The 21,405-nt window shown below is 51.3% G+C and overlaps 1 protein-coding gene across 11 annotated transcripts in view; it reads right to left on the bottom strand.

Annotated features, from left to right (window-relative positions):
• Positions 1 to 2,764: 2,764 nt before the first annotated feature.
• BCORL1 (BCL6 corepressor like 1) overlaps positions 2,765 to 21,405 on the bottom strand; it is a 44,151-nt gene continuing 25,510 nt past the window's right edge. For 10 of the 11 annotated variants that reach the window (XM_081896848.1, XM_081896846.1, XM_081896854.1 and 7 more), the window contains 12 exons: positions 20,621 to 20,711; positions 16,727 to 19,138; positions 15,168 to 15,306; positions 14,170 to 14,250; positions 13,324 to 13,734; positions 11,294 to 11,514; positions 10,244 to 10,450; positions 9,972 to 10,138; positions 8,832 to 8,977; positions 7,683 to 7,760; positions 5,801 to 5,954; positions 2,765 to 4,405 (listed from right to left, as the gene is read on the bottom strand). In XM_081896848.1, coding sequence (XP_081752974.1) covers positions 4,123 to 4,405; positions 5,801 to 5,954; positions 7,683 to 7,760; positions 8,832 to 8,977; positions 9,972 to 10,138; positions 10,244 to 10,450; positions 11,294 to 11,514; positions 13,324 to 13,734; positions 14,170 to 14,250; positions 15,168 to 15,306; positions 16,727 to 19,138; positions 20,621 to 20,711 — 4,390 coding nt within the window. In that variant the 3' untranslated portion in view covers positions 2,765 to 4,122. The remainder of the gene's footprint in view (positions 4,406 to 5,800; positions 5,955 to 7,682; positions 7,761 to 8,831; positions 8,978 to 9,971; positions 10,139 to 10,243; positions 10,451 to 11,293; positions 11,515 to 13,323; positions 13,735 to 14,169; positions 14,251 to 15,167; positions 15,307 to 16,726; positions 19,139 to 20,620; positions 20,712 to 21,405) is intronic. The other variant, XM_081896847.1, reaches the window with a different exon arrangement.

The raw sequence follows: 21,405 nt of genomic DNA, 5'->3' as shown, positions 1-21,405 counted from the left end.
CACTGTGCTAGTTATTTTTCAGCAAGGCTCTCTCTTTTGTACACTTGGTAATTCTACCTCTAATAATACTCTGCAATAGCTTTTCCAGTAGAGATATTAAGCTAACTGGCCTGTAATTTCATGGCAGCTCCCAATTACTTTTTTAAAAAATTGGTGTTACCTTTAGGACCTCAAGCACAGAGGCTGATCTTAGGGTGTTGCATACTTCTGGCAGCCAATCAGCAATTTCACATTTCAGTTCTTAAGATTACTCTTAAGCTCCTGCTGTTCAACACCCTTGTTTTGAAATGTTCCACACGATGTGAAGGATTTTCATGAGCTCAGGCGAACTACTGCAGCTGCCCAAGGGCTTGTTTTTAGCTCCGTGCCTAGGGCTTGCCGATCGCATGGTCGGCGGTTCAAATCCCCGCGGTGGGGTGAGCTCCCGTCTTTCGGTCCCAGCTCCTGCCCACCTAGCAGTTCAAAAGCACCCTTAAGTGCAAGTAGATAAATAGGTACCGCTTTATAGCGGGAAGGTAAACAGCGTTTCCGTGTGCTGCTCTGGTGCCGGTTTGCCGGAGCAGCTTCATCACGCTGGCCACGTGACCCGGAAGTGTCTGCGGACAGCGCTGGCTCCCAGCCTCTAGAGTGAGATGAGCGCACAACCTTAGAGTCTGTCAAGACTGGCCCGTACGGGCAGGGGTACCTTTACCTTTTAGATATATAGTTTGCTGTCATATACTGAAGACTGACCAGTGAGGACAAGCCATGCCCTCTTTGAGCCTGTCACACACCAGTGTTCTCCCTTGCAGCTCATTGGCTGATACGGGGCATGGGGAGTGGTTTATCTTGTGTCCTCCTTCCACATTGCTGGTGGCACATGACGTCCTTGAATTCCCTCTCAACCCTTGCTGCCACCCAATCCAGTCAGCTGCTCTGCATGGGAAACAATTGGGGGATTCTAGTCTACCGTGTAATAATTGGCTACAGCTTCATGCTAGGCCCCAGCTTGGATCCCAAGCAGTTAGGAGGGAGAAATTTAAATGAGGCTCACATCCATGATTAGGTTACTGGGTAGTTTTTCATCTGGCATGCATATCCTTTCTTCCAACAGAAATGGGGAACCTGTGACTGGCCATATGTTGGACTCCCAGCTGCTATCAGCCCTGGGCAGTATGGCCAGGTTACAAGTTTCCTATTCCTGCCTTACAGAGTAGGGACCATGCCTCCTTGTTCCAGTGAATAGCCAATAAATGCTTTTCTAGATTAAACGGCAAGATTTGTCCCTTGGGAGCTACAGCTGTGCCCAACAAGGATTGTGTGTGCATCCCAGTTCAGTTTGCAGCAGCATCTTTTCTCCTCCAGGCATTGCCTTCTGCCCAATACCTGCGTCAAATAGGAGTGCCTTGACTTCCCACCCTCGGTTCTTTGCCCATGCCAGCAGACTCTGGGAAATGAGGCGACAGTTCCACATAACACTTCTGACTAGAAAGCCAACCTAACTGCTGAGTTACTGCTGAAGACAAAGTGGGAGATAATCCCAGCTAGGGAGAACAGATTTTTCAAGCCAATCCTCCTCCCAGGAATAACAGAAACCTTGTGTACAGCTAAGCTGTGATGGAGCTGATCGGAGATAGGAAACACCTGTGGCCACCTTAGCTCCCATCGTCCCTGACCACTGGGTAAGTTGGCTGAAAGTGCTTGGAGTTGAAGTCCACCCACAGCAACCAAAGGGCCACAGGTTTCCTGTCCCTGGACAAAACCTTCCATGTTGAACAGACTGCCTGCCCCCCTGCAGCTAGTCCTTGCCTTTGCGCAGCACTGACAGGGAAGACTTTTGCAAAGACAGGATGCTGCTGCAGCAAATCCCACCTTAGCTGAATGGTATGAGGGATAACCCAGCAAAGTGCCTTAAGACTTTTCTGCAACGGATAATTATACTCTGGTACTGTTTAAAGTGAGTATAGGGAACCTGTGACTCTCAAGAGTCCTTGGCCATTGCCCATGCTGGCTGGGGTGTTCCGAGTTTCCCCAACATCTGGAGGGCCACACATTCCCCACTCCTGGTTTAAAGAGGAGGCAAAGGGGGCTAAGTCCTAAAAAAACCAGCTGTGTGAGCAGAGCACTTGCCTCCTTTAAATAAATTAGAACATTGGGTTCCGATAGAGCTGGGAGAGAAAGTGTATGTGGAGGCTGACCCTTTCAACTTCCTCACACCCCGTTTTACACAACTGGAATCACAGCAGCTTTAGCTGAGGGGTGAGTGGACGTGAATTCCAGTCAGGAAAATACAAGTCGCTTAAATGATGCACCTTTGAGAAACACAATGCAGGCTCTCAAATTAAAACTGTCCTGCAAGACGCCTTCGTGTTCAACAGTTTAGGTGATGGACAACAGTATCGGTGCCAAAATCCATCTCCCTTCCTTGCTGATCTTGGTTTACTGGCCCGTACTGGGACTAAGAGCCCAGCGCTCTCTTCCCCCAACCAGCAACAGCTTGCTTTGTCCTGGGAGGGATGGCAAGAAACTGTTTTCAAAAGTCAACTGTTATTGTACAGGTAAGCATCAAGTGGAAGTTGTTAACAGCCTTCTTTGGTCTGCACAGCTCACTGCCAAAAATGGGTGGAAGAGGCAGCCATTATGGCATATAGATAACACTTATTTTCCCCTCGGAGAAGAAGTGCTTCTGTGATGGGGCTTGCTTCCCCCCCCCCACCCCCGCCCTGCCCACCAGGCTTCAGAAGTAAGAGAGGCCGGACCCAAAAGACGAGGCAGGAGACTGAGGCCCTGATGCAGGTTTTTCTGTACATAAGTGTTTTTGACACCAAAGCGTTGCTTAAAACAAATCAGAAGAAGAAGAAAAAGCAGCAGCTGCAGCACACGCCCCAAAGGCCCAAAGCCTTGGTGGAAAAGAGAGATGGGGGCGGAGAGAAGGGAACGCTGTTTGCTTTTTCCAAGGAAGGGGGCCAGTAGAGGCAGCCTGCTTGCAAAACTGATTTTGGGGCTGTGCAAGGAAATGCAGCTCCCCGAGTGGGAAGGGGGGGGGGGAAACACAACACAAAAGAACAAAAATGTCACCACCCAAAACAACCTCCCCAGAGCAGGGGAAGAGCCAAAATAATAAGAGATTGCCCAGTCCTTGTTAGCACCTGTACAATAAAACTGTACCACACCCCCACACCCCCTACCCTCCAAATGATCCTCTCTCTCTCTCTGTGCTGCCCCCACCCCATTGAAGACTGTACTGCCTTGCCCGCAGAACTGATTGAACAAGGATGAAATTATAAAGAGGGAGTGGGGGGCAAATAAAATAGCTGAGACCACCAGGTGCCTTTGGCTGTATAATAATTCTGTTTCGAAAAGTGGCTGGCTGGACATCAGAAACTAAATAATATGATAAAAAGGGCAGGGAGGGAAATGCACCCAACCAGGGGTGCTAACTTGAATAAAGTACTGGGGGGGGGGAGAGAGGTGTCGCCTTGCTTAGCTGCTCACAAGACCTGATGACCGCACACCATCTGAATGGTTATGCTCCTCAACTCTGGGGGGCCCTGGCCCCTCAAATATTTTATTGTGGAGGCTGAAGGTTGGCTCCTACTGTAGCTGGGTGTCTCTAAAACAGAGAGGAGAGAAGAAACAATAGCCTCCCTCTCGCTATTTCGTGGAGGAGAGGAGAAAGGAATCCCCAGCTTAGTCACTCAGGGGAATCCCAGAGGTGATGGTGGCTGCAGGAAGTTGTCCCCAGTCTCTCCACTCACCCCCCTCCCCCGAATCACAGTGATACAGACTTAGCAAGAACAAAAAAGAAAAAGAACACCACAAATTAAATACTAATTTAAATAAATACTCTGGTAGAGCTTGGGGGTGGGGAAAGAGATGCAGTTCCATGGAGAGGCTTCCGAACCACCGAGGCCCTGCAGCAGGTGAACGAGTGCAGAGTCCAGGGCACAGGGGACGGCAGCTTCCTACCCCCGGGGTGGGTGGGAAGGTAGGAGGGCAGGCGGTGAGCACCCGTTGCAGTTCGTCAGGGAGGACCAGGCAGACAGAAGCCCTGCCCGCGAGAAGGCCACCTTCTCTCCTTGGTCCAGATTATTGCCTCGCAGTGCAGTCCGACGCCGACAGAGGGGAATGCCCAGCCCCCCGTCAGCTGCTCCAGGCCTCCAACATCACCTCCGAGCCCAGCAGCCGAGCCAGCTCCGGCTCGTGGCGCACCAGCTCCACCGTCTCTGCAGCTCCCAGAGCCAAGGGGGGCGCCATGTGTGCCTGGATTTCTTCCGGGGCCAGCACCTGGCTCAACGACACCTGGCGCTGGAACTCCAGCTTGGGCAGGGTGGTCACCTCGAAGTGTGGGAAGCGGGCCTGAAAGATGCGGGACGAGAGCTTCAGCCGCTTCAGCACGTCCGAGAAGAGGAACCAGTTGCAGGGCCTGGGCAAAGGGGAGAAGTGTGGTGGTCAGTAGGGACATGCTCTCTGTGCCTATCCCTCCCCTGTTCTCCATTTCACCCTCCCACCCCCACAGTCAATGTTCTAAAAGCTTAAATGCAAGGGTTGAAACCTACCCATAAGTGACACCATCCCATCTTGACGGAAACCCTTTTCCCCCATATGTTGCTGGATCGCAACTGCCATTATTCTTCCCACTGGCCAAACTGGCTGGGGCCAACAGGAGTTGGAGCTCAATGACATCTGGAAGGGCCACATGTTCCCCATCCCTAATGTACTCAGAGCAACTGCACTATCTTCTAGTGCCGTGTTTCCCCAAACGTGGGTATGCAGCTGTTTTGGGGCTATGATTCCCATCATCCCTGACCACTGGTCCTGTTAGGTAGGGATGATGTGAGTTGTGGTCTGAAAACAGCTGGAGACCCAGGTTTGGGAAACACTGTTCAAGTGTTTTTATTTAAAAAGTGCTCACGCTGCAACTCCACACAACCTCTCTCCCCAGCCGTTAGCGCCCACCTCACATCACCCAGGGCCACAACTGCCTAGTGCAAGTAAGTGAAAAGGATGGTAGTGCTTTGTTTTTGAAGATCATGCTTCTAACCCTCATGGGTGCCCATTATGCTTGAATACACTGCAGCCTGTCCCCACTGACATCTCAGCAGTTGGCTGGGCAGAGGAGGGGGGAGGCAGGACTTGGGTCAGGTAGTGGGACTTCTGGGTAGCTCGTCTCTGTGCTGTGCGGCCCTCCCCCACCTCTCCCCCAGCTTCTGCCTAATAAAAATCAGAACCAATGATGCAAAAGCACAAGACCTTCTGAGATCTGCTTCCTTTGCATCCCTTATCTGGGTCACAGCATTGTAACGACTGCAACACCGGCAGTTTGGAATGGTGCTTTTGCAGATGCAGGATCTTGGCCACGACCCTACTTGTCCCCACCCCCGTCCTTTTGGAACCACAGAGCTCCCACCACATCCATGCTTAATATGCAGAATAGGCATCACGTACCCCCCCCCCCACAAAGCCTGTTATTTTGTCATGGTTTGCCCGTCTCTCATTTGTCACAGCAGGCTCTCTGAATGCCCCTCCCCTCCTTGAGCAGCTGGCAAAACCTTGCTGTGCCTGTGTGAGCTGGAGAAGGAAAGGGAAAGTTGACTTGCAAGCCAATGCACGTCTCGCTCATCCTTTCTCCAAGGCTCTCAAAAGCTGTTGTCTGCAACAGACCAGTCCTTCAGTCCCTCCTGCTCACCACCTTCCAATGACAGTGGTCTTTGGACTTCAGGGCTCCTCTTTCTCCCAGGGAGTAGTGGGGTGGTACAATCTGGCCCGTTATCACAAGCTCCCCAAGCTTTCCCAACAAGGAGATGCTGGCACTACTCACCCCCGGGAGACAGACACTTCCAGGTTGTAGCAGGGGAGCAGCGGCTTGTCAGAGAACTCAAACATGAGGTGGTCCGAGTCCTGCTCATCTTCCTCCTGATCAGAGCTCCCGGGAGGGTTGAGCAGAAGGTCACAGCCAATTTTATCTTTCCCCTCTGAAACAAGGGATACGGGAAATGGAGAGGGAGGTGAGCGAGGGGAAGCGCCAGGGGCTCAAAGAACTCTGCACGCACAACCTTGCTCCCTAGCCTTCCCTGTGCCCAGTTCACTTGCTGGACAGCCATCGCCATAGCAACCCAACCACGGGCTGCAAAAGAAGCCCAGCATGGAGATGCCTGGAGGAACAGCTGGCAGAAGCCAATAGAAATGTAGAGACCACTATGGGGCTGTGTTACGCTGCAATGCTGCAGGAGTGCAGAAGGCTCAGGCTGGGTGAGGAATGTAGCTCTGCAAGAATGACAGCTCCTGTTTGGAAAAACCCCATGCATCTAGCCTTTTTAGGTGCAGAGAAACATCTGGCAGTGCAAGTAAGCTGGGTCTCCTGATGTTTCGGAAGTCAGAATGTAAGATTTCCAGTGGTTGGGGTGCATAGCCCATCAGCCCCTCCCAGGATCAGCAAAGGTAGAATAAATGACAGACAAAAAAACCCCCAAACAGTGGAATAAGTTGTGCATATTAAGGGAACTTATGCACAGTGCTCAATCCTTGTCCTTCAGAGCTACCTTCTCCAATGTGGTGCCCTCCAGTTGTTTTTAGACTACAACTCCCATTACTCATGACTGTCAGCAGTGCTGGCTGGGGTTGATGGGAGCTGGGATCATGCAGCATCTAGAAGGCACCAGGTGAGGGGAGGCACAAAATTCAACTCTTCTGGACTGCAGGGATGCAAAAATGCTGGGTTCCTCTTTCCCACATTTAAACAGAGAATACAAACAGTCCTAGATACATACAGTGGTACCTCAGGTTAAGTACTTAATTCGTTCCGGAGGTCCGTTCTTAACCTGAAACTGTTCTTAACCTGAGGCACCACTTTGGCTAATGGGCCTCTTGCTGCTACCGCGCTGCTGGGGCCCGATTTCTGTTCTTATCCTGAAGCAAAGTTCTTAACTTGAAGCATTATTTCTGGGTTAGCGGAGTGTGTAACCTGAAGCGTATGTAACCTGAAGCATATGTAACCCAAGGTACCACTGTACTGCCTCTCATTTCCCCACTCTCTCCACTCTCAGGATGGGAGAGGCCAACTTCCTCAGGCACAGGAGCAGCAGGTTATTTTCTCCCACAGAGAATGGCTGGAATTCTGGCCCAAGGTACCCCAAAAGTCACCCATCTCTTGCTGCCTACTGCTTGCCCAGAGCTGCCACTACGGCAAGGACAGGAAACCTGTGGCCCTCCAGATGTTGCTGGACTCCCAACTCCCATCAGTCCAAGCAAATAGTTAGGGATGACGGAAGAGGAAGTCAAGCAGCACCTGGAAGGCCACAGGTTCCCTATCCCTGCCTAGGCTGAAGAAGGGAAGGCACCAGCAGAGGAAGAAAGAACGGAGGAAACATCCCAAGGTGCACTTGTGAGACCAACACGTCTTGAGCTTGAAGGCTCTTCCACAGGGGCAACCAAACCGGTTTCTTCAAAGGGCAGTAACTGGGCAAAATCACCCACCTTTTGAAGAAAATGGTTCAAACACATCTTTGAAGATCTTTCTCCTCCACTCAGGAGCAAGTGGTTTCAGACCAAAAGACAGAGTGCTTGGGAAACAAATAAAAAAATGCCCTGCACTTCAATCCCTTGCGCCAAACATCCTGCCTCTAAGGATGGAGGGAAGCCGACCAGCTCCACTACTTGTTGTTCCAGGGAGCAGGGAAAAGAGGTAGGTGGGGTCTACTCACCTACTATAGTGCTGCTGTAAAAATCCCAGGCTGTATGTGGGTCCCCTTCAGCTCGACCCTGCAGATCCAAGAGGTAATCTGCAAGAAGATAAAATGGAATAAAGGAAGCTGAGACATCAATGTGTTTTCGGGTGCTTAGGCAAGGTTCCTAGAGAGTAAGGTGGCAGACTTTTTGACCTGGTGTGCCAGATATTTTATCTCTCCCCATCCTTGTGTCTGAACTTTTACAGGTAGGCAGAGGCAACCCATCTGCCATCGGGTGACCATTAAGTAGGCAATCTTGCTCACCTGTTTAAGTTAACTTGTGGAAGGAAAAAGTCATCAGGAAGCCGCAAGGAGCAGAACTAAACTCTCTCATCAGGTGATGGGAGGGCACTTAAAATACTGATGCTTTGGCTGAGCATACCAGCTCTATGTGGGGAACAGGCAGGCACAGCCCATCAGCTGATTTCACCCACCCATCAAAGTGATGTCAGGTGACTGACCAGAGAGGGCACCGTTTAGGGGAAATGGCCTCATGGGCCAAACTGGACCCAAAATTGGCCTGCAGGATGAAGGTTCCACAATCCTTGCCATAAAAACTGATTAAAGCAGGGTTTCCCAAACTTGTGCCTCCAGCTGTCGTTGGACTACAACTCCCATCACCCCAAGCTAGTAGGAGCAGTGGTCAGGGATGATGGGAATTGTAGTCCAAAAACAACAACTGGAGACCAAAGTTTGGGGAACCCTGGATTAAAGACATAATTCAATGTGGATTTACCACGAAAGATTGTGATGTTATGATAAATCCACATTGAACTTTGCAAGCCTTTAATGGAGCAAAAATCTCCGTCTTTTGCTCACAAGTACCTTCTAGCAATATTCATGTAGGATTCTAGTCTAAAGTTTTCAAGGTAGAGCCCTCCAACATGAATCCGTCCAAAGCCCTCCTTAGAGGGAAAACTATGCACCAGAATCAACCCAAAGAAACATGCATATATCCTGCAGAATGATGTCCTTTAGTGCAAATCAGGCACTTTCCCTGCAAAACCCATGTTCATTTTCGACTGCAGAAACGCACACATCATATCTAGTATCCAATGACCGGGGTGTGTGTTTGTGTGCAGGGGAATAAAATTGCTGCCTTACCTTTGGCAAAAGGTAACCTACCATTAAGGAAATTTTTCATGTTTTCGCTGCTGGCCAGCTTCAGGGCAGTCTGCCCCGAATATGTAGCCAGGGTTGGGTCAGCACCGTAAGACAGCAGGAGCCACATGATCTCCAAGTTGTCATTTGCTGCAGCGTCATGGACAGGCCTGCCAAGAGACAAAGAGTTTTAAATCGGATTTCACAGAGTCAAAAGGCTGGAGCTGAGCAGGGATCACCCATTCCTCCCTGGCCTTCCCCATAGGCCAGCCATCAGGGAACCCTTAAGGAACCTGCAAGGGACCCTACCCCTCCTGTTTGCTTTTTTTGTGAAGTGTTGTGTACTCTCTGTCAATGACAGGCGGTAAGCTCAGCATCTGCCTGCCTACAAGAGGTTCCAGGTTCTATCCCTAGGAGCTTCTGGTAGGGCTGGGAGAGACTCGTCTGAAAAACCAGACAGCCTCAGCCAGCCAGCGTAAACAATATGCTGAGGTGGGTGGAAGGGTCCTGTGCTCTGCTACATATTTTAAATAGGGAGAAATGAATATAGAGAAATGTCCACTGTTGGTCTGTCCTTGGTAACTGAGCAACGGCCATATTATTAATAAATAATTATCCTAAGCTGCAAGGATTTAAAGAAGTACCAGACATGACGGAGCCACAGCTCAATGGCAAAGCACATGCCTTTCAAGTACGTGGGACGACAATTTAGTCCCCGGAATTACTCGATAAAAGTTCCAGGCACCGCCACTTTGGGCTTGGGACATTGCAGAACCTCTGCCCCTCAGGGTAGGTGAGTGCATTAGACAGCCCATCCATCGCATCTTTCTCATGGGGTGCGGCCTGGACTGGACTGCTTTCAAGACCGCAGAGGGATTCTTGCTGAGCTTCTCCCTAGCATGCTATTTTTCTACGTGCAGGGATTTTAAAATAGAGAGCAGCTCCACTTCAGCAGACAGTTGAAGCTGGCAATGAAACCTGACTCTCCTCTGCCCTAAATCTGACACTCTTAAGTACTGCACCACAGCAGCTCTCACTGGCTTAACTCGTCAATGTTACAGATCCAGAAGCTAAAACGTGCCAAATGAGGCCCAGAGTCAGCGGACTACTTAGCCCCTGGCCAAGCCCCTGGCAACTGTGGTTCCTCAGCAGCGGTGGACTTGCCTGGTGCCATCCTGTGCACTGCAGTTCACGTTTGCACCATGCTCCAGCAAGAGCTGCAGGATGTCCACCCAGCCGCGAGCGCAGGCCTCGTGCAGGGCTGTATAGCCTGCGTTGTCCCTGTGGTTGACATCGTTGTTTTCCTTCAGCAGGCAGTACATCACCACATCCTGGCGAAAGAACCCCCAACCCAAGATTAGTAAATAATGGCAGCACTTGTCTCCTGCTGTTTATCTATCTGCCACGCCCCGCCCCCTGCAAGAACTGGCACCCACCTTGTAGCCAAGCCGGGCTGCTCTCTGCAGCAGTGTCTCCCCGGCATTCTTGTTCACAATCAGTCGGCGAGCTTCAGGGGGCACCGGCGGGGCTGCGGGGGACTCGGGGGCTCTTTCTGATTTGTGCTGCCGGGGCTTGTTCAACAAGCAGGGTTCCCGAGCTTTCTTTGGAGAGCGTGTCTTGGACTGGCTCAGACGTGCCTTGGCCTTTAAAAAAAAAAAATGGAACACAGAGAACGATTGGGGAGGAAGAAGAGTAGTGTCAGAACAGGGCTAAGCGAAGAAGAATTCTGAACCTCTAGAAAAACAAAAAAAAAGCTTGCATTCCACAAGGTCACAGTTTACATCAATAACATGTTTACTTTTGTATGCACACTCAATTCTGCTTCTGCTAGCTGTGGAGAAGGGCAGAAAATGATATGCAATATGGAAGTCCGGAAATCTCAGCAGTGTAAATCACACTCTCCAACACTAGCCCAGTTTACTGGGATCTCACAGGCATCGCTCACATTTTGTTAAATCTTAAAAAAAGAAAAGAAAACTGGGACTCCCAAACGCTGGATTCGGCTCCCAGTAATCCATTCTGCCTTTGCATTGTGCACAGGAGGGCAGATCAGATTGCCAATCTGGGTTCTGAACACATACACACCTGGCTTCTGCTCTGATCATATTGAGAGCCCTTTAAAATAAAATGAAAAATGCTGGCAGATCCTATGAAGTGAGGGAGCAGCTGTACACCAGGATGAGACTCTTTGTTATGCTTAAATTAATACTGTTGACAAGAGGGATACGCTGCCTGTGGCCCTTCAGCTCCCTCCTACCCCAGCCAGGAGGGTTATGGGTTGCCCATCCTTGGTATGCAATACCAAGTGGCAACTTCCCAAGGCCCCAGGCAACCGAGATAAGTTATTTCCCAGCAACTGCTAGCTAAACCTTTTAACTGGCAATTGAGCCTGGTTTTGTAGCTCAGACTCCCACAGAGCCCTGGGTGCAGCACCCGCCTAACCCTATCCCGAAATCAACTCCAGCACCTCCTAAGCAATACTGTACCTTCCCCTCTTCACAGATGCCTGAGAGGTGTTTGGTTTTGCATTTGCGTTTCCCGGAAGGTTTCTCTAGCACATCCTGGATGGGAGCCGAGTCGGGGTGATCCAAGAGGAATCCGTTGTGGAAATCCAGGTGTCCTTGGAGGGCTGGAGAAAGCCTGCTCCTCAAACACAGGTCTGAGCCTTTGCTCGGCACAGCATCCTTGTGCTTTCGGTACCTGAAGTCTGCAAGGCAAGCCAGAGGAGGATTAAACAGAACAAAGGAGGCTCAAATGCACACATCCCTGTGAAGCCCTTCCGGGAGGGCTCAGAATCAGCTCCCGAACATGCAAACAGAAGTGGGGAGTAGAAAAAGAAAGGAAGAGCAGAGGTTTCAGAGCAAGCTTCTTGGTTGCTCCCCTTGCATACCATCAGCCAGCCGTGGGTACGTCAGAGGAAGCTGTCCAGTATCCTCAGTCTATGGAGTGCTGCTAAGCAACTGCTCCACTTCCGCACCTATTTCCCTAGCCCCCTTCTATTCTGAGCCACTGCCACATTACCGTGGCAGCGAGTTCCATAGCTTTATTGCATTTATTATTATGCCACCGACGTACATGATCCTTTGCTAACAACTTGAAAGGAAGATGGGCCAGAGGGCCAGAGAACTGCAAAAGCAAAGGATTCTGGGAAACTGATACCTTTGACCAGAAGCAAAGAATTAGCATACAAACGAGGACGAAGAGAGAAGCAGACTGGTGGATGGACCCAACACTGGCAGCACATGCCGTTAGATACACTGCAGACGTCCACAATCGCCCCAAAGGGAAGCTGTGCTTGAAGGTCTACGTAGTTTCCTCCTGCTTAATGAGCTTTCCCACAATACATGCGGCCCTGTCCTCCCTTAAGGCTTCCAGGCCTTTAAGCTCTTCGCAAAGCACTCCGCAGCTTTTTCCACCCCTGCTAGCAAAGCCCAAGCCGAAGCAGCCGCCCCCTGGTGGCTACCGCAGCTGGCAAACGGGACAGTTGTGCCTTGCTCCGTGCCACTACGGAAGACTTGTCCTCACTCAGGCTGAAGAGGGACGCCTTCCTGCAACCGACAGCGGGATTAATTTGGCAAGCCTGCAAGAGCAATTGTCCCTCTTCTTTCCAATGGCCTAAAAGGCTTTTGTTTTTGTTTATGTTTCTTAAAAAAAGATGCCAGAAAGGAGAGGGACAATTGCTTGTTATTTCCTCTCTGGTAAAGCACTGCCTTTTAAATTCTAGGGAGGAGACGGCTGCAGCATAAGTTGTTCAAAGGGCACTCCACAGACTTAACAGCCGTTCAGCAACAAATAAGCAGGCTAAGACGCTGGCGAGGTCTATTTTGGACAACCTCTAGGGAAGTGAAGTTGGATGGGTATCCACCAGGGGTGCTTCAGGCACAGGCAGAGCTGTGTGCAGTTTGTGCAGCACTTAGTGCAGGATGACAAACTTCAGACTGCACCACATGGTTCAAAATGCATGGTCAATGCTTGGCAAAACCTCAGAAGACCCGAGGAAGGGAGACCGCCAGTCCCAAGTTCACACTGTTTCCATGGGCTATTACTACTGCACATGCACAGAAACATGGTGGGCAAACTAAGAGTGATGGCAACCACTGTCAGCAGTGGGGGCACACAGGATGAACGATGTTTCCCTCTCCGCCCCTTACAACCCTCCCAGTCACAGGTACTGGCATGGACTGGCTCAGCCCACAAATTTGTGTTTTTTATTTACCAGCCTGCCCCACGGCCAGCAAGAAACATGGGCTATGCTTTCTTTAAGAATTGCATTCTGCCAAGCAGGTTGGCAGAGGAGAGGCAGAAAGGTCCATGCCTCCTTTGCAAGCCCACTCACTCGCCTGCATGGGATTCCTGGTTGCCCATGGCGACTAAGTGAACTGTTAAATGTGAAGCTGCCACAGGACCAAGTAACACTAGCCTGACAGCGCAGAAGTTGCACCAAGGGCTGCCGCCTTGAGGATCCCTGCCCTGCAGCCATGCCCTGTGCCCGTTCCCGGTGGCTCCCCTTTGCTACCTGCTTTCATTTTCCGCCGCTTATGGCAACAGCTCGTGTGCTCCTCTTTCTCCCGCTCTATCAAGTACTCTCCAGTCTGGTACTTCCAGCTTTTCTGCCTCCTCCTCTTCTTCCTCTTGATGTGGCCGCTCTCCTCCTCCGCCTCCTTGCGGCTCCACAGCTGCCGAGTGGCATCCACTTGCCACGGCATCCCCTGACTCTTGCGTGTGTGGAAACTGCTCTTCTCTGACCGTGACTGCTCCCAGTCTTTGCAGCTGGAGTGGGGGGAGAGGCGGTGGGATTTTCTCAGCCTGCGATGCCTCAGGGCAAGCTCATCCTCTCCCTCGACATTCTCTTCTTCCTCTTCCACCGGTGGTTGAATCTCCTGGCCACACTCCTCCAACATGTTAACAGAAGAGCCTCCCATGCTTCCTACAGGAAGAAGGAAAGGAAAGGACTCCCTCGCTCTTCAATCAGAATTAAGCACTACACCTCGGGATCTCAGCTTTAGCAACAGCTCCCTATTTCGTGCCCAATTTTCCCTCTCAGAATCCCCTAATATATAATTCATTTCACAACAACAACAACAACAATTAGCAAATCCAGATGCTGATTTTTCTTCAAAATTCACTCTGAGGAAGAGACCTGTGCAACTCAAAAACCTGCACACTTGGTTTCAAAATTAAATTGACCCAAAGTACAGATATTGCTTGTCTCTTTCTGCATGGTTGTTTAGGGACTGGGGGACCGATGCAGCTAAGCTAAGAAGATTTCACACAACACACAAGCATATGTTTCAGACGGACCGCAACCCCCTGAAAAAAAGCCAGGTTCCCCTCCCCCAGGTCGAAGGAATCAGCCACTCACCTGTCTGGCTGCGTGTCCGGCTGCTCAGCACCACAGGAATGAAGTCCCGGAAACTATTCTTTGATTTCTTCTCAACAAAAGCTGAGGAGGATTGTTCGGTTGGGGGGAAAGAAAAGAAAAAAGAAGAGAGCTCTGAAAACTAAACTGCCATCTGGAAAAATACAACTATTGGTCCAGGGAAGCTGTACATCCTCCGTCCTGCCCACATCCCCAGAGGAGATCTTAGCCACAAGCAGACGTGAAGCTGGGAAAGTGAGCCCACAAACCCAAAAGGGGGTGTTCAGACACACAACTCGAGATTAGGGGAAAACAGATCAAACTGTGCATGGGTTCAGTCGTTCAGTCTGCTCTGTCCCACTTCCACATTAATTGGAAAATATGCTTTAAAATTTTCATTTCTATCCCACCCTTCCTGCCCACCTAAAATACACATTTAAAATGTATTTTGGTACCCCCCCAAAAAAATCTTTTTTTTTTTTTTTTTTTTTTTAGCTATGAGCTGTATTGCAAAATTTGATCAGGTGCAAAACCCAAAGGACAGTTGTGTTCTGATTTGCATTAACAGCTTGTACCCTCATGCCCAGCTCAACAGGCACGTGGTCCTGCCGTGGTTGCACAAACAAAAACTGAGGTAGAGGAAATTGCAATAAAACAAAGTAAAAACCTGCATCTAAGTTGTCTAATAGGCTTGATGTTTGTTAAACCTTTGCTTACACGTATTTTGCTTCCTCGCAAAAAAGGAAAATGATAGGCACACTAGTGTATTTTAAGGAAGCAAGCCAGAAATTCAGAGAACGGGCCTCATATACCCCAGAGAGGATGGACAGAAACCCCTCACGCTGCAGGTAGCAGCTCTGCCCATTTCGATCCCCCTCTCAGGAGGTAGGGCAAAGATGGGCTGTACTCAGCAGAGCAACCCCCAGTGTAAGAGAGTCTTCCATGGATGTCGGGCACTTTTAGGAAAGGTAATCGCCAGAGCCCGGACCCGGCTCCTGTACCTTCTTCGCAGCTGTGCCCATGATGCCCTGGAGATGCCTTCCGGCGCTTGCGCTTGGCACGGGGGCTGCCATGCTCCTTCGTGGAGCCCGACCGGCTCTCCTGCTTGCTGACCTCATGGGAGCTGTGGTACTTCCGCCACTGTGGACACAGAAGAGACACACTGGCGGTGAGAGGAAGCGAGAGGTCTTTGCCAGGTTTGTTCCACGTCATTTTTTTCCCCCATGTTTGTACCCCACACCTCCAGCGCTCCCATGTCCCCAGGGCTGCTTGCAAATGAAATGAAACTTCAGAAATACAACACAAGGCAGAATAAAACTCTGGAACTGAAATGCTAGGGAGATCCAGCAGATTTAAAAAAGGCACAGCAATAAAAACCACTACCCCAATCTGCTTAGCAGGTAAAAAATAAAAAAAATAAAACCTGGGAAAATGGCAAAGGTCTTAGCTGGTGATGAAATGACATCAAATCAGGTGCCACCTGGGGGAAGTGTTTATATATATATGGAAATACCTGAAAAGGTCTCTCACTGCTCTATTGCCACTCACTTAGCCTTTGAAGGGCAGGTCACCCTCAGAAAGGCTACAGGAGTGAACTTCAGTCACAGTGGTATGGAGGAAGACAGTCTAAGAGGTAATCTCCTTTCCAAGCCATGCAAGAGCATTAAAATGATCAGCACGGGCCACTTTGAACTGAACTCTGAAAGAAAACAGCAGCCAGGCCGTGGCTTCTTAATGGCTGCGTCTCAATCAAGCAGCTGCTGGCAACAGGGCATGCACTTGGGGCAATTAAAACAGACCTGCCCTAAGCCATATGACACAGCCAAGTGCCTCTGAGCTTCTTCTGACGTCACATGGTCCATCTAGCTGCACGAAGAAACCTCTGACGCAAGTAAAGTCAAACCCAGGGAAAAGCCCAAGGCATTCTGATAAGGCTGGAACCACCAGACAAAATTATAAACGCTTCCAAGACCACATCTGGGATTCACACATCAGCCTCACCTCCAACTAGTGTGTTACACAGAGATTCAACCCGGCTACAGTTTTTTAGAGGACAAACTACATTTTAAAATGTAACATCAGAGGCATTTTGTCATGTAATTATTTTCCCTGGATCCGTTCTGTCTGTTAGCTAAGATTCAGCGAAAATAAGAAACTGAATAAAAAATAACCAACCAGAACGTTCGTGTTAACAATGGACACTGATCCTAACAGTGCTCTCGTGCATCAAGCAAGCACTTCTCACGAGGGAGAGTCACAAAATAATTTAAGATGCACAGTGTTATCACATGAAATTCCTGGTTCTGTCTGCTGTCCAGGCAAGATTCTCTCCTTCCTGTAGTATTGGAAGCAGCTCTGCAGGAACTCCATCAGCACTACAGGAGCTTACTTCCAACATCTTTCAATCCTAGTTCATCTTTTTCCTTGTCCTCAGCAAGAGATTAGTCCTCCCTGAGGACTCCCAAACCCTCAGCCCAATCTCACCCTTGCCACCCCTCAGGTGCTGCTCCAGGAAACGCTGGGTGTGAGACCTGTTTTCACATCAGGGCAACTCACTCACCTTGCGGGTGTGCAGGTTCTGGCTGTCCGATTTGCAGGGAGCCTGAGATTCCTCACTGCCCCTGCACTTCTGCTTCTTGTGGGTCAGGCGGTCTGGCCCGTCATGCTGCCGCTTGGACTTGCAGGGGAAGCCCTCCTCCACTTTGATGTGGGCCACCCCCTTGAGCTTGGCTTTCGGAGGGCTTCTTGAGGCAGCCCCAGCATGCAGACAAGTGGTGGAGGTGATCAGCACCTCTGGCTCCACCCGTTCCTTCTTCACGCGGCTGAGATCAACCTGGTGCACACTGTGGAGAGTGACTTCTGCCGCCGGCTGATCCCGAGATGCGTTGCTGCACTTCCGGTCCTTGCGCTTGCTCCCTGGGAGAGGCGTCTCAGAGGTCGTCCGCACGCTTGGCTGGCTGGCTAAGGAAAGGCCGTGAGATAGGTAGGCGGTCAAGACCTGGTTTTTAGGCTTGGCGTCCCCGGGGCGCTTGCGGCTGCAGCCCTCTGGGGGAGCTTTGGGCTGCGTGGTGGCCTCTGCTGCCAAGTCAGCCTCGAGTCTGTCGGAGTCGTATTTTGGGATGAGACCCTCAGAGGCCCTTGCGTCTGGGAGGCTGGTCTGAAGAGCTGGTGAGATGCACAAAGGGCTGGCTGTGTTTGGCAAGGCTGCCTTACAACCCTTGCCCTGAGAGGGGGCTTCGGGGGGCTTCTGGACCACAGCAGAGGACTCTATCGGCTGCACACCAGGGAACGTGGCCAGCTCGCCTGCGCCAGCTGGCTTGCAGGGGGCAACTTGATTCGGGCACAGCTGCCCGGCTGCCGAGATGCCGATGGAAAGCAGAGGACCCTGATGATAAGGCGACCACCCCACGGGCAGCAGCTGGGGGCTGGCAGGCTTCCCGTTGACTGAGCACCGAGGGTAAACGCTTCCCTGGCTGGGGCTCCAAATGGCAAGCTCCTTTGAAGGGTGCAACTGCGCCCCTGGGACACCCCGGCCACAAAGGAGCGGCCTTGCGGGGTCAGGAGGCCCCTCTCCACCACTCTTCTTCCCAGGAGGCAGCCCGCCACTGCGAGGCTCTCCCTGGTCAACAATGGAAATGAGCTCCTGCTTGGCGAGATGGCGGGAGTCCCTGCCAAGGCCAGGCCCGGAATCCTTGCCCAGCAGCACGGAAGCTGGGACTGGGTTGGCCACCCCAACGTAGGTGCCTGGGATGGTGCTGATGAGAGCGGTCGAGTTCTTCACCCAAGAGCCCTGCTCCCCATTGCGGAGGAACTCCGGGAAGATGATGAAGGGCGAAGCGGTGCCTGGGCCGCCAATGGCCTGAGCCACCCGCTGAGGCTTGGAGAAGACCGTGGTGAGCAGTGCTTTGCCACTGGTGTGCACCGGGGTCAACACAGGCATCGGGGGCGTCTTGCGCTGGCTCGGAGGAGGCAGCTTCTGGCGGTTTGACTTGGCGGAAAGGTCAAGGGGCATCTCGCTGCATTCCGGGGAGACCATCTCACGCTCCAGCTGTGGGGGGGATTTCAGCGGGGAGATGGAGGCCAGGACACCCGAGGGCAGCTGTTCCGGGACTGCCGGGGCCCTGGTGAGCACGCTGGCGGTGACTGACAGCGGGACAGTGCTGGCACCTGCTGCTGCCGAGGCAGGCGTGCTGGGCGAGAGGTCCGAGCCATCGACAGCAGAGGAGGGCCCAGTGACCGCAAGGGCGCTGCTCTCCCCTGACGGGGCAGGGCAGTTCAGCTGGCTTGTCTCCACAGGCGCCACTTTGGGATCTGCGGCCAAAGGCCTGGCCACGGAGAAGGCATACGGGTAAGAGCGCAGCTCAGAGGGGGCGAGAAGGCTAGGCAGGCAGGGGTCTTGTGGGAAGGAGGGTATGACAGGCAGGGCAAGGGCCGATGGGACCCCGAGCGGACTCGGAAGAGGTGGGAGGTAAACCAGGGGCTGGCTGGGGGTGAGGACTGCTCCAGGTGGGAAGGAGAGGGCCATTTTTTGCATAGCAGGGGCCTGAGAAGTGGAGAAACAGACGCTTTTCAAGGTGAAGGTGGCTGGGGCAGAGGTCAAAGTGCTGCAGCTGTTGGTGGCCGTGGTGGCGGCAGCTGTGGTGGCAGCTGTCAGGGTTGTGCCAGCAGCTGGGGTGCTCTTCTCCTTTGCTGGATGCTCGCTCTCCAGAGCCTTTGGGCAAGCAGGGGAGACCTCTGCCGCCTCCTTAGCAGACGGCCGTGCACAGTCCGGGCTGCCGCTGCTCTCTGGGCTTGTGAGTCCGCCCTCCCTAACTTTGCCTGGGTTGGCATCGCCGCCCTTCAAGGCCTTCTCAGCACAGTCTGGCTCGTAGGGCTGCTCCTTAAGTGTCGGTCCAAGTTCCTCCTCCACGATGCCCTCTGCCTCAAACCCTTGGGCACTGCCGCCGCTACTCGAAACTGCCGTGAGCTCCACCTGCAGCAACGAGGGAAGGCAACTGCGTCAATAACATTATTGTATAAGCACGTTGCTGGTGTTTCACATGCAAATTAGATCAGGAATCCTAAAGCAGGTTAGAAATCAGTTTTATTGTCTTGCTAGGGAGCCAAGGCAGAGTGACTCGCCTAACGCTACCGGGAATCAACAAGGGTGACCCACACCTCCACCTGGAACGCCGGGTGAGACCCTATCTCCCTTCAGACTGTCTCACAAAAGTAGTGTGTGCCCTGGTTATCTCCCGCTTGGACTACTGCAATGCGCTCTACATTGGGGCTACCTTTGAAGGTGACTCAGAAACTACAACTAGTCCAGAATGCAGCAGCTAGACTGATGATTGTGAGGAGCTGCCAGGACCGTATAACACCAGTCCTAAAAGATCTTCATTGGCTCCCAGTGCGTTTCTGAGCACAATTCAAAGTATTGGTATTGACTTTAAAGCCCTAAATGGCCTTGGTCCAGTATACCTGAAGGAACGTCTCCTCCTTCATCATTCAGCCTAGACACTGAGGTCCAGCTCCGAGGGTCTTCTGGTGGTTCCCTCACTGCAAGAAGCGAAGTTACAGGGAACCAGGCAAAGAGCCTTCTCTGTAGTCAGTCCCGCCCTGTGGAACGCCCTCCCATCAGATGTCAAGGAAATAAACAACTATTTGATTTTTAGAAGACATCTGGAGGCAGCCCTGGTTAGGGATGTTTTTAATTTTGATGTCTTAGTATGTTCTGATATATGCTGTAAGCCGTCCAGAGTGGCTGGGGAAATCCAGCCAGATGTGCAGGGTATAAATATTATTATTATTGTTATTGTTATTATTATTATTACCACCACTTAGCAATTTCATGGCAAAGGCAAGAGCTGAACTGAGAACTGTCCAGTTCATTGTTTGTTTGTTTTAATAGCCACTATGCAACATTTGTTCGAAGAAAGCAACATAAGAATCCCTTTGCTGCTTCATCAGATCAAAGGTCCCTACTTGTCCCCAATATCTGGTGCTCGGGGACAGACTGCCTCAGCACGTGGAGGTTCCGTTTAGCCATCCTGGCTTAAGAAGCAGCAATAACCTTTTTGTACCAGGTTAAGATGACTGGCCCATCTAGCCCAGTACTGTCTTCTTTGACTGACAGCAGTTTCCCAGGCTCTCAGGCAAGAGTCCTTCCTAGAACCTGCAACCTGATCCTCTGGAGTTGATGTGGATTGAGCCTGGGTCTATACACATGCAAAGCAGCTGCTCTACCTCTCCTCTTGGTCAGCGGGTAAACAGCCATCAACAAATCTCTCCTTCTCCTTCATGAATGTGCATAACACCCTTTATATAAAAAAGTCACCCAAGTCCACGGCTGTCAGTCCACCCTGTGGCAGCCCATTGCATTTGAGCTGGCCAGATAATTAGCCACTTAGGCCCTCTGTATCTCGACAAGAGCCAAAGCTTCCTCCCCTAGGTACAGCCACTAAGCTGCCCTTACCTTGGAAAAGCTGCTGCCAGTGCAGAAGTCAGGGGAGCCCAGATGCTGGCAGTTGCTGGTGTTGGTTTCTTCATCAGAAAGTGGGGCTCTCCTGTTGCAGGAAGAAGAGAAAGAACTGTGAAGCTGAGAAACAATCTCCCAAGACTGCAAGACCCAAAGCATCCCCCCAACCCACTTTTGGGGGTATCTCTTGTGAGCAGATGCACGTAGGCAGGGGGCTTCGTCAGCCAGATGTAGTTCATGAGTCATACATAGCTCATGCTTGTCTTAAAGGATGTGCAAGCAAGGCAAGGTTGGCTTCCCAACCTTCAGCAGTAGGCCTGTATAACTTAAGAGAAATTCAGAATCACTGAATGCTTCAATCTTGGTCTCTAGGTGTTGCTGGACTAAAACTCCCATCATGCAAAACCAGTTTAGCCAAGAGACAGGGATGATGGGAGCTGTAGTGCTGCAATTTTAGGGAAGCCAAGGTTGAAGAACACTAACAAAGCCATAACAAGGGACAGACACCAGCTCCCTTCCAAGACCTTTTTCTACCTGTTCACCTCGATTTGTGTGGCACCCACCCCCAAATCTATGCTGTTTTGGGTCCAGGGCTGCAGCTTCCCAAACTTTATCACCAAGGATGATGGAAGTAAACTTGTGAAGTAGCAGGTGAGATTGTGGCCAAAGTTAGTGTGGGGGGGGGGGGAGAAGAGGCCAAGAGATCCCTTCCATCCACCTTCTCCCCTGAGATCCCTCACCTCAAGCTTCCCAGACTTTCCACAAATTCTCTCATATCTCTA

Source organism: Podarcis melisellensis (genome assembly GCF_964234715.1).
Source record: "Podarcis melisellensis genome assembly, chromosome: Z".
In the NCBI taxonomy this organism is placed as follows: Eukaryota; Metazoa; Chordata; class Lepidosauria; order Squamata; family Lacertidae; genus Podarcis; species Podarcis melisellensis.
The sequence above is the reverse complement of the archived record's forward strand: the minus strand, read 5'-3'. Positions and strand labels throughout refer to the sequence as shown.